Source organism: Anolis carolinensis, chromosome 5 (genome assembly GCF_035594765.1).
Source record: "Anolis carolinensis isolate JA03-04 chromosome 5, rAnoCar3.1.pri, whole genome shotgun sequence".
Lineage (NCBI taxonomy): Eukaryota > Metazoa > Chordata > Lepidosauria > Squamata > Dactyloidae > Anolis > Anolis carolinensis.
In genome coordinates, this window is record NC_085845.1 from 202,563,743 (window position 1) to 202,576,851 (window position 13,109).

Consider the following 13,109-nt stretch of genomic DNA (forward strand, 5'->3'; position numbering starts at 1 on the left):
TCAATCACTTTGCTATTTTTCCTGTTCAGTAAAAGGAACCTCATTTATCGACGCTTGATCATCCCTTGTCCCAGCCCATGCTGGCCAGTGAGCCAAACCCCTCTCTGTGATTGGTGAGAATTAGAGGCTTGGCTGCAGCCTATGCCAACTTGTGTATAAAATTCGTTATGTTATCTACTTTGTGATTGAATCACTAGCTAGTGTCTTATCTGCAGATAATAAAATCTTCCTTGGCTGAAAATCACCTTCTCTCCTTGCTGGCTGGATGATTTCAATTGGGCCTGATCTGAATGCTCGCCAAAGCAGGGACTCACTCAGAATGGGCAGCTCAGGCGGATCATTTGCCTGGGTTTCTGCCAACAGGCTTCTCCCTGGTCTCACTGAAATGGGGACAACAACACTATGTAACACTATTTTTGTTTCTGGGTTCTCAATGTCATTTCCTAATTGGTTCTATCATAAAAGTATGGGAAAAGTTTATTAAACTGCCAAAACTTGGTCTTTGCCAGAGGGAGGGACCTCTTGAAGTTGGTACTAAGGAGAATGGGGGCACCTGTCCTACCTGTGCTCCCCCCTGGCAGGCCGGGCGTTACCTGTTTGTTCATGAAGCAGTAGATGATGGGGTTGTAGACGCAGGAGCTCTTGGAGAAGAAGGCGGGGATGGTGACCAGGCGCAGGTCCAGGCCGTGGTCCCGGTTGTTGACCATGTACATGGCCAGGGAGGCGTAGGGCACGTAGCAGAGGCAGAAGGAGCCCACCATCACCACCACCATCCGAGAGACCTCCCGCTCCGCCTTCTGCGTGGTGGCCGACTCCTGCTGCTGGGCCGCCACCTGCGCGGGACGGGAAAAACACGCTCACATTGGAAGGGGCTCCCAAAGGCCACCTAGTCTGACCCCTTATTTATTTATTTACAGCATTTCTATTCCGCCCTTCTCTCTCACCCCGAAGGGGACTCGGGGCGGATCACATTACACTTATAGGCAAACATTCAATGCCTTTTAACATAGAACAAAGACAAGACAAACATAGGCTCCGAGCGGGCCTCGAACTCATGACCTCCTGGTCAGAGTGATTCATTGCAGCTGGTTGCAGATGGCTTGCTCTCCAGCCTGCGCCACAGTCAGGCACAGGTGGCCACCCGGCCTCTCGTTACAAACCTCCCCAGAAAGAGAATCCACCGGGCGTCCAGACACTCCATATCCCACTAGAGTTGGAAGGGACCCCCAAAGGCCATCCAGTCCACCCACTCCTTCCATCCAAGTCTTCCCTATAGATGACCATCCAGCCTCTGTTTACAAATCTCCCCAGAAAGAGAATCCACCGGGCTTCCAGACACTCTATATCCCCAAAGGCCATCTAGTCTGACCTCCTTCTGCCAGGCACAATCCAAGCCCTCCTATATGCCATGAGAGTTGGAAGGGGTCCCCAAAGGTCATCCAGTCCAACCACTCCTTCCATCCAAACCCTCCCAATAGATGACCATCCAGCCTCTGTTTACAAATCTCCCCAGAAAGAGAATCCACCGGGCTTCCAGACACTCTATATCCCCAAAGGCCATCTAGTCTGACCTCCTTCTGCCAGGCACAATCCAAGCCCTCCTATATGCCATGAGAGTTGGAAGGGGTCCCCAAAGGTCATCCAGTCCAACCACTCCTTCCATCCAAACCCTCCCAATAGATGACCATCCAGCCTCTGTTTACAAATCTCCCCGGAAAGAGAATCCACTGGGCTCCCAGACACTCTATATCCCACTAGAGTTGAAAGGGACCCCCAAAGGCCATCTAGTCTGACTTTCTGCCAGGCACAATCCAAGCCCTCCTATATTCCATTAGAGTTGGAAGGGAGCCCCAAAGGCCATCCAGTCCACCCACTCCTTCCATCCAAGTCTTCACTATAGATGACCATCCAGCCTCTGTTTACAAATCTCCCCAGGAAGAGAATCTATCAGACTTGCAGACACTCTATATCTCACTAAAGCTGGAAGGGAGCCCCAAAGGGCATCCAGTCTGACCCTATTCTGCCATGCACAATCAAGGCTCTCCCAATAGATGACCATGCCGCCTCTGTTTACAAATCTCCCCAGAAAGAGAATCCACCGGGCTCCCACTCTATATCCCACTAGAGTTGGAAGGGACCCCCAAAGGCCATCCAGTCCACCCACTTCTTCCATCCAAACCCTCCCTATAGATGACCACCCGGCCTCTTTTTACAAATCTCCCCAGAAAGAGACACTCTATATTCAACTAGAGTTGGACGGGGCCCCCAAAGGCCATCCAATCTGAACCTCTTCCTCCCAGGCATAATCTAAGCCAATGAAAGGCAACCTTTTGCGCTTGGGTGTGTCAAAATTCACTAAAAGACCTAGCATGACTTGGGTGGTGTGTAATATGTATAGTTTAAATAACAAAAATGTATAATTATAATATATAACTGTATTTAATAAATCAAAAGCTATTTACTACCATTATTTCCATGTACAACAATCTATGGCGCCTCTTGCAGTTTCCACGCTGATTTCTCTCTATTGTAGTTTCAATGTAGTCATGAGCAATGAATAATATAATAATAATATCATAGTAATGATGTAATAATATACTAGAATAATAATAGAATGATATAATAGTAATTATATCTATATATATAATTGTGATGTGCACAATTCCCATGGAGTAAACAACAAAACCACTGGACGAAATCACACCAGATTTGGCCACAAAAGACATAGTCATCCAATCAATCTGCATGCGGCAGCGTGGCAGCAAAAACGGCTAGGCGTGTCAGTGCTGACACGCGTGTCATAGGTTGCCCATCACTGATCTAAGCCCTTCTGACAGAAGGCCATGCAGCCTCTGTTTTGACTTCCTTCTGCCAGGCGCAATCCAAGCCTTCTTGGAAGATGACCATCCAGCCAGTTTACAAATCTCCCCGGAAAGAGAATTCACCAGGCTCCCGGATACTCTATATTCCTCTAGAGTTGGAAGGGACCCCCAAAGGCCATCTAGTCTGATCTCTTTCTGCCAAGCCTTCGCTGCCGATGACCATCCAGCCTCTGTTTATAAATCTCCCCAGGAAGAGAATCTATCAGACTGGCAGACACTCTATATCCCACTAAAGCTGGAAGGGAGCCCCAAAGGGCATCCAGTCTGACCCCATTCTGCCATGCACAATCCAAGCCACTCCCGACAGATGGCCATCCAGCCTCTGTTTACAAATCTCCCCAGAAAGAGAATCCACCAGGCTGCCAGACACATTAGATTCAATTAGAGTAGGAATGGGCCCCCAAAGGTCATCCAGTCCACCCACTTCTTCCATCAAAACCTTCCCAACAGATGGCCATCTAGCCTTTGTTCACAAACCTCCCCAGAAAGGGAATCCACCAGACACTCTATATTCCACTAGAGATGGAAGGGACCCCCAAAGGCCATCCAGTCCACCAACTTCTTCCAGACACTCTAAATTGAATTGGAAGGGATCCCCAAAGGCAATCTAGTCTGACCCCATTCCTGCCAGACACCATACAAGCCCTCCAAACAGATGGCCATCTGGTCTCTATTTAAAAATCTCCCCAGAAAGAGAACCCACCAGACTCCCAGACAAAACATATCATCTAAATCCAACATTTCAGCATCACTAGCATTTTGTGATGCTCCTCCTGCAAACTCAGAGGTTAAGATGCTGCAAATGCACTAAAGAGCTCAAGAAAGCCCAAAGAAAGGAGTTCAGGTCCAAGTGAAAAGGCACAAGGAAAGGCGCATGAAAAAGAGCATGAAAGGGCGCATGAAAGGGCGCATAAAAGAAGCATGAAAGGCATGCGAAAAGGCACATGAAAGGGCACATGAAAAGGAACATGTACAGGTGCATGAAAGGGTGCACAAAAAGCATGAAAGGGCACATGAAATGCGTGTGAAAAGGTGCCTGAAAAGGCACATTAAATGTGATTGAAAGGGTGCATGAAAAGGCGCATGAAAGGGTGCACAAAAGGGCACATCAAAAAGAGCAAGAAAGGGCACATGACAGGAGCGTCAAAGGCACATGAAAAGATGCATGAAAAGAGCATGAAAGGATGCAAGAAAAGGAGCATGAAAGGGCGCATAAAAGAAGCATGAAAGGCATGTGAAAAGGAGCATGAAAAGGAGCATAAAAGGGCACATGAAAAGGATCATGTACAGTTGCATGAAAGGGTGCACAAAAAGCACATGAAATGCATGCGAAAAAGTGCACGAAAAGGCACATTAAATGTGATTGAAAGAGTGCATGAAAAGGCTCATGAAAGGCTGCACAAAAGGGCACATGAAAAGACACATGGAAAGGAGCAAGAAAGGGCGCATGAAAGGAGCGTGAAAGGCACATGAAAAGGTGCATGAAAGGATGCAAGAAAAGGAGCGTGAAAAGGGGAATGAAAGAAGCATGAAAGGGCGTGTGGAAGGGCGCATGAAAAGAAGCATGGAAAGGTGTATGAAAGGGTACATGAAAACGTGTGTGAAAAGGTGCACGAAAGGGCACACGAAAAGCGCAAGGAAGGAGCATGAAAAGGAGCACGGAAAGGTGCATGAGAGGGCACATGAAAACGTGTGTGAAAAAGTGCATGAAAGGGCACATGAAAAGCGCAAGGAAGGAGCATGAAAAGGAGCACGGAAAGGTGCATGAGAGGGCACATGAAAACGTGTGTGAAAAAGTGCATGAAAGGGCACACGAAAAGCGCAAGAAAGGAGCATGAAAAGGAGCACGGAAAGGTGCATGAGAGGGCACATGAAAACGTGTGTGAAAAAGTGCATGAAAGGGCACACGAAAAGCGCAAGGAAGGAGCATGAAAAGGAGCACGGAAAGGTGCATGAGAGGGCACATGAAAACGTGTGTGAAAAAGTGCACGAAAGGGCACACGAAAAGCGCAAGAAAGGAGCATGGAAAGGAGCACGGAAAGGTGCATGAGAGGGCACATGAAAACATGTGTGAAAAAGTGCATGAAAGGGCACACGAAAAGCGCAAGAAAGGAGCATGAAAAGAAGCATGGAAAGGTGTATGAAAGGGTACATGAAAACGTGTGTGAAAAGGTGCACGAAAGGGCACACGAAAAGCGCAAGAAAGGAGCATGGAAAGGAGCACGGAAAGGTGCATGAGAGGGCACATGAAAACGTGTGTGAAAAAGTGCATGAAAGGGCACATGAAAAGCGCAAGGAAGGAGCATGAAAAGGAGCACGGAAAGGTGCATGAGAGGGCACATGAAAACGTGTGTGAAAAAGTGCATGAAAGGGCACACGAAAAGCGCAAGAAAGGAGCATGAAAAGGAGCACGGAAAGGTGCATGAGAGGGCACATGAAAACGTGTGTGAAAAAGTGCATGAAAGGGCACACGAAAAGCGCAAGGAAGGAGCATGAAAAGGAGCACGGAAAGGTGCATGAGAGGGCACATGAAAACGTGTGTGAAAAAGTGCACGAAAGGGCACACGAAAAGCGCAAGAAAGGAGCATGGAAAGGAGCACGGAAAGGTGCATGAGAGGGCACATGAAAACATGTGTGAAAAAGTGCATGAAAGGGCACACGAAAAGCGCAAGAAAGGAGCATGAAAAGAAGCATGGAAAGGTGTATGAAAGGGTACATGAAAACGTGTGTGAAAAGGAGCACGAAAGGGCACACGAAAAGCGCAAGAAAGGAGCATGGAAAGGAGCACGGAAAGGTGCATGAGAGGGCACATGAAAACGTGTGTGAAAAAGTGCATGAAAGGGCACATGAAAAGCGCAAGGAAGGAGCATGAAAAGGAGCACGGAAAGGTGCATGAGAGGGCACATGAAAACGTGTGTGAAAAAGTGCATGAAAGGGCACACGAAAAGCGCAAGAAAGGAGCATGAAAAGGAGCACGGAAAGGTGCATGAGAGGGCACATGAAAACGTGTGTGAAAAAGTGCATGAAAGGGCACACGAAAAGCGCAAGAAAGGAGCATGAAAAGGAGCACGGAAAGGTGCATGAGAGGGCACATGAAAACGTGTGTGAAAAAGTGCATGAAAGGGCACATGAAAAGCGCAAGGAAGGAGCATGAAAAGGAGCACGGAAAGGTGCATGAGAGGGCACATGAAAACATGTGTGAAAAAGTGCATGAAAGGGCACATGAAAAGCGCAAGAAAGGAGCATGAAAAGGAGCACGGAAAGGTGCATGAGAGGGCACATGAAAACGTGTGTGAAAAAGTGCACGAAAGGGCACACGAAAAGCGCAAGGAAGGAGCATGAAAAGGAGCACGGAAAGGTGCATGAGAGGGCACATGAAAACGTGTGTGAAAAAGTGCACGAAAGGGCACACGAAAAGCGCAAGAAAGGAGCATGGAAAGGAGCACGGAAAGGTGCATGAGAGGGCACATGAAAACGTGTGTGAAAAAGTGCACGAAAGGGCACACGAAAAGCGCAAGAAAGGAGCATGGAAAGGAGCACGGAAAGGTGCATGAGAGGGCACATGAAAACGTGTGTGAAAAAGTGCATGAAAGGGCACATGAAAAGCGCAAGAAAGGAGCATGGAAAGGAGCACGGAAAGGTGCATGAGAGGGCACATGAAAACGTGTGTGAAAAAGTGCACGAAAGGGCACACGAAAAGCGCAAGAAAGGAGCATGGAAAGGAGCACGGAAAGGTGCATGAGAGGGCACATGAAAACGTGTGTGAAAAAGTGCACGAAAGGGCACACGAAAAGCGCAAGGAAGGAGCATGAAAAGGAGCACGGAAAGGTGCATGAGAGGGCACATGAAAACGTGTGTGAAAAAGTGCACGAAAGGGCACACGAAAAGCGCAAGGAAGGAGCATGAAAAGGAGCACGGAAAGGTGCATGAGAGGGCACATGAAAACGTGTGTGAAAAAGTGCACGAAAGGGCACACGAAAAGCGCAAGAAAGGAGCATGGAAAGGAGCACGGAAAGGTGCATGAGAGGGCACATGAAAACGTGTGTGAAAAAGTGCACGAAAGGGCACACGAAAAGCGCAAGAAAGGAGCATGGAAAGGAGCACGGAAAGGTGCATGAGAGGGCACATGAAAACGTGTGTGAAAAAGTGCACGAAAGGGCACATGAAAAGCGCAAGAAAGGAGCATGGAAAGGAGCACGGAAAGGTGCATGAGAGGGCACATGAAAACGTGTGTGAAAAAGTGCACGAAAGGGCACATGAAAAGCGCAAGAAAGGAGCATGGAAAGGAGCACGGAAAGGCGCATAGGACTTACGGCCCGCAGTGCGCCCAGGAGCTGTGAGTAGGAGAAGATGATGAGGGTCAAGGGGACGATGAAGCAGAAGATGAAGAGGAACCAGGTGTAGTACTCGCTCTTGTACTTGGTGCCCACCGTGTACCAGTCCGGGCCGCAGGAGCATTGCAGGCCCTCCGGGATGTACCTGAGGAAGAAATATCACAATACAGCGCAGGGACGATGAATGGCTTATATATACCCCAAAATCCCCATCCTGTCATAGAATGGTGGGACCCAATGGGCCTCCTTGAGGTCAGCCAGCCCACCCCTTCTTCGTCCCCTTCCTCACCTGCTCCACCCGAAGAAGGGCGGGATGGAGACCCCGATCCCGATGAACCACGTGGCCGCTACCACCAGCAAGGCGTGCTTGGAGTTGAAGCGGAAATTGCCGAAAGGCTTGCAGATGACGATGTAGCGCTCAAAGGCCAGGAAGGCCAGCGACCAGCCGGTGACCAGGCCTGGGAGGGAGGAAATGGACAGACGTGGGTCACTGTGGAAGGACGGGACAGGTCTCTTCTCCATCCTGATGTATCTACACTGTGGAACTAATTCGATTTGACACCACTTTGGCTGCTGTGGCACGATGCTATAAAGTTCTGGGAATTGGTCTCTTGCCTTCTCCACCAAAGGATATGGGTGCTTCACCAAACAACACTTTCCCAGGACACTATAACATTTAGCCACCTCAAAGTAGTGTCAAACTATATTAATCCCATGGTGTAGATGGTGAAAGAGAAACTGGGATGCTCTAAACGTAGCTGAATGAAAGAGCATGATTCCAGTGTGTCCCAAATCTGGGAGAGGTATATTATGCGGGAAATACCCGTATTGCATCGCATAATAGTCGCACCACCATTTTTGTGTGTGCCAAACATGTTATTTTTGTTTTCTTCGCAGGAAATACATGTATTTCATCGCATAATAGTCGCACCACCATTTTTTGTGTGTGCCAAACATGTTATTTTTGATTTCTTCGCAGGAAATATGTGTATTTCATCACATAATAGTCGCACCACCATTTTTGTGTGTGCCAAACATGTTATTTTTGTTTTCTTCGCAGGAAACACATGTATTTCATCGCATAATAGTCGCACCACCATTTTTGTGTGTGCCAAACATGTTATTTTTGTTTTCTTCGCAGGAAATACCCATATTTCATCGCATAATAGTCGCACCACCATTTTTGTGTGTGCCAAACATTTTATTTTTGTTTTCTTCGCAGGAAATACCCATATTTCATCGCATAATAGTCGCACCACCATTTTTGTGTGTGCCAAACATGTTATTTTTGTTTTTTTCGCAGGAAATACATGTATTTCATTGCATAATAGTCACACCACCATTTTTGTGTGCGCCAAAAATGTTATTTTTGTTTTCCTCGCATAATAGTCACATTCTCATTTGGGGCTGATTCTCCTTTCCTTTCTTCTTTCTCCGAAGGCAAAACTACAAAATTGAGTTTTCTGAAACTCCACTCTTCTCTCCTTCCTCCTTCCAAGGCGATACTTAAGGCAGTTTAAAAAAACAGAAATGGAAATCTCTGGAACATGGATCTTGCCTCCTTTCTTCAAAGAAAGGAGGTTTTGAAAACTGCTTTAAGGCTTTGGAGGAACAAGGAAGGAGAGAAGAATGGAGCTTCAGGGACTGCAATTCTGTAGTTTTTAAATTGAATTGTTTTTGGAGAAAAGAGGGAGGAGAGAAGAGTGGAACTATAGATATCCTTAGCTGCTTTGAGTCTCCTTATGGAGAGAAAAAGCAGGGTATAAATAATAATAATAATAAACATAACAACAACAACTGCCTTTGGAGAAGGAAGGAAGGAAGGAGGAGAGAAGAGTGGAGCTATAGAGACTCCTAACCGCTTTGAGTCTCCTTGGGAAGTGAGAAAGCAGAGTATAAATAGTAATAATAATAATAATAATAATAATAATAATAATAATAATAATAATGTGACAGAATCAATGAGAAGCAACTGGAAAAGCTTATTTAATATGAGGATTTAAAGCTCGAACTGCAAACACTCTGGCACAAGCCAGTAAAGGTGTTCCCAGTGGTGATGGGCACACTGGGTGCAGTACCTAAAGACATTGGCCAGCACTTGAAAACAATCAGCAATGACAAAATTATCACCTGTCAGCTGCAAAAGGCCACCCTACTTGGATCTGCACGCCTTATTCACCGATACATCACACAGTCCTAGACACTTGGGAAGTGTCCAACGTGTGAGCCAATACAACAGCAAGCATAGGGATTTTGTTTCCTGTGTACTCATCTTGTTGTGTATCAAACCATAATAATAATAGCATTTGGAGAAAGAAAGAGGGAGGAGAGAAGAGTGGATCTCCTGATACCTTAATTTTGTTGTTTTGAAACTGCTTGCCTTCTGAGTAAGGAGGGGAAAATCAGCCCAAAATCTGGGTGCGACTATTACGTGATGAGATACAGCATCCCTTTATTTCCGCGCCACCCCTAAGAAGACCCCTGAGCTGCCTTACAACAATAGCCTTTGGAGAAAGAAGGGAGGAGAGAAGAATGGATCTCCAGAGACCTTAATTTTCTTGTTTTTGAACTGCTTGCCCTCGGAGGGAGGGAGAATCAGCCTGAAATGTGGGTGCGACTATTACGTGAGGAGATACGGCATCCCTTTATTTCCCCACAACCCTTATGAAGACCCCTGTGCTGCCTTACAACATAATAGCCTTCGGAGAAAGGAGGGAGGAGAGAATCAGCCTGAAATGTGGGTGCGACTATTATGTGATGAAATATGGCATCCCTTTATTTCTGCACCACCCCTATGAAGACCCTTGTGCTGCCTTACAACATAATAGCCTTCGGAGAAAGGAGGGAGGAGAGAATCAGCCTGAAATGTGGGTGCGACTATTATGTGAGGAGATACGGCATCTCTTTATTTCCCCGCCACCACTATGAAGACCCCTGTGCTGCCTTACAACATAATAGCCTTCGGAGAAAGGAGGGAGGAGAGAATCAGCCTGAAATGTGGGTGCGACTATTATGTGAGGAGATACGGCATCTCTTTATTTCCCCGCCACCACTATGAAGACCCCTGTGCTGCCTTACAACATAATAGCCTTCGGAGAAAGGAGGGAGGAGAGAATCAGCCTGAAATGTGGGTGCGACTATTATGTGAGGAGATACGGCATCTCTTTATTTCCCCGCCACCACTATGAAGACCCCTGTGCTGCCTTACAACATAATAGCCTTTGGAGAAAGGAAGGAGAGAATCAGACTGAAATGTGGGTGCGACTATTACGTGATGAAATATGGCATCCCTTTATTTCTGCGCCACCCCTATGGAGACCCCTGTGCTGCCTTACAGCATAATAGCCTTCGGAGAAAGGAGAGAGAAGAGTGGATCTCCAGAGACCTTAATTTTCTTGTTTTTGAACTGCTTGCCCTCGGAGGGAGGAGAGAATCAGCCTGAAATGTGTGTGCGACTATTACGTGATGAAATATGGCATCCCTTTACTTCCCCACCACCCCTATGGAGACCCCTGTGCTGCTTTACAACAATAATAATAGACTTTGGAGAAAGGAGGGAGGAGAGAATCAGCTTGAAATGTGGGTGCGACTATTACGAGATGAAATATGGCATCCCTTTATTTCTGCGCCACCCCTATGGAGACCCCCGTGCTGCCTTACAACAATAGACTTCGGAGAAAGGAGGGAGGAGAGAATCAGCCTGAAATGTGGGTGCGACTATTATGTGAGGAGAGACGGCATCCCTTCATTTCCCCTCCGCGCCTATGGAGACCCCCGTGCTGCCTTACAACAATAATAATAGCCTTCAGAGAAAGGAGCGAGGAGAGAATCAGCCTGAAATGTGGGTGCGACTATTGCGTGAGGAGATACAGCATCCCTTCATTTCCCCGCCGCGCCTATGGAGACCCCTGTGCTGCCTTACAACGATAATAATAGCCTTCAGAGAAAGGAGCAAGGAGAGAATCAGCCTGAAATGTGAGTGCGACTATTGCGTGAGGAGATACAGCATCCCTTCATTTCCCCGCCGCGCCTATGGAGACCCCTGTGCTGCCTTACAACGATAATAATAGCTTTTGGAAAAAGGAGGGAGGAGAGAATCAGACTGAAATGTGGGTGCGACTATTATGTGAGGAGATATGGCATCCCTTTATATCCCCGCAACCCCTATGAAGACCCCTGTGCTACCTTACAACAATAATAATAGACTTCGGAGAAAGAAGGGAGGAGAGAAAAATGGATCTCCAGAGACCTTAATTTTCTTGTTTTTGAACTGCTTGCCCTCGGAGGGAGGGAGAATCAGACTGAAATGTGGGTGCGACTATTACGTGATGAAATATGGCATCCCTTTATTTCCACGCCACCCCTATGAAGACTCCTGTGCTGCCTTACAACAATAATAATAGACTTTGGAGAAAGGAGGGAGGAGAAAATCAGCCTGAAGTGTGGGTGCGACTATTATGTGAGGAGCTACGGCATCCCTTTACATACAGCCTATGGAGACCCCCGTGCTGCCTTCCACCTCAACGCTTTACCTGCCACCGATCCCAGGAAGGCCTCCATCGCGCAGACGTGCCTCCCGAAGAAGAAGTATCCCTGTGAGCTGGCCATGAAGACAGTGAAGACGGAGAAGGTGCAGAAGAGGAACCCGGCGAAGGAGATGTTGACCAGGATGTAGTTGAGCGGCTGGCGCAGCTTCTTGTACTTGACGGTGACGATGAGGATGATGGCGTTGAGCGGGGTCCCGGCGAAGAAGACGAAGCCCATGAAGGCGGTCTGGAAGTAGAAGGCCCACATCGGGGCGATGTGGTACTGGGGCCCATCCCAGGGCCCCACCGAGGAGATGTTCTCAAAGAGGTAGAAGTCTTCTTGGCCGGACATGCTGACCGCTGCCAAGCGCCGCCAACCGGGCACAATCCTTTCCCGGGGCCTCCTGTTATAGATGCCGGCGGAGGGAAATCCACTTAGGGGATCCAGCGGGGATCAGGCGGTAATCCCCGATTATCCCAGAGGCAAACTTGGGGATTACGGGGTCCTAAGAGCCTTACCTTCTGTCCCGTAAAACCTCCCCAGAAGTTAATCTCTGTGCTGCTTGGAGAAGATTCGAGGAGCTTCTTCGGTGGCACGGCAAAGAGCAAGGCAATGGAGAAAGCAGGGCTTATTATACAAGGAGGACAAACTCCCATCATCCCCAGAAATGGAGAATTGGGGTCAGTTTTGTATTGTGCAATATCATTTGTCTGATTCCTTCCAGAACCATTTGGATGGAAAGCAGCGAGCCCAGCTCCAATCGACACTGCTGTATAAATGCAGTTTCGTAACGCAATTACACTGCCGTAATGAGTCCAACTTGCCACATAATGCAGTTGCATAATGCGCATAATTGCAATGGAGTTTATGATGGGGATGAGGGTTTATTATTGGAGGACGAGGAGCACAAACACCCATCGTCTCCAGAAATGGAAAATTAGGGTCTGTTTTGTATTGCGCATAATAGTCATCGCATAACAGTCGCGCCACCATTTTTGTGTCAAAAATGTTATTTTTGTTTTCTCGTTGACACCGCCGCATAATGCAGTTTCGTAACACAGCGGCACTGCCGTAATGACACATAATGCAATTAAACTGCATTATGGAATTGCATTATAAATCAGCACAGATAGGGTTACAAAGAGACGGTCATCATAATGCAGTTGCACTTCCGTAATCATCATCATCATCATTTAATTACTTATTAATCGCCCTCCATCCAAGATGCTCTAGGCGATTTACAAGATAAAATTGTAAAGGATAAAAATACATACATACAAATATTGATAAAATTAAAATAGATTAAAAGCTCTAGTAAAGAGCCAGGTCTTCAGTGCTAGGGTAAAAGGCCTAATGACACGTAATG

The 13,109-nt window shown here is 47.2% G+C and overlaps 1 protein-coding gene across 1 annotated transcript in view; it reads right to left on the reverse strand.

Moving 5' to 3' along the window:
* Positions 1-12,532, reverse strand: part of opn1sw (opsin 1, short wave sensitive) — a 15,647-nt gene extending 3,115 nt beyond the window's left edge. The window contains exons 1-5 of the mRNA XM_062983386.1: positions 11,756-12,532; positions 11,718-11,724; positions 7,506-7,674; positions 7,196-7,361; positions 594-833 (exon numbers count right to left, since the gene is read on the reverse strand). Of these exons, the coding sequence (XP_062839456.1) occupies positions 594-833; positions 7,196-7,361; positions 7,506-7,674; positions 11,718-11,724; positions 11,756-12,094 (921 nt within the window). The 5' untranslated portion in view covers positions 12,095-12,532. The remainder of the gene's footprint in view (positions 1-593; positions 834-7,195; positions 7,362-7,505; positions 7,675-11,717; positions 11,725-11,755) is intronic.
* Between the last annotated feature and the right edge of the window lie 577 nt (positions 12,533-13,109).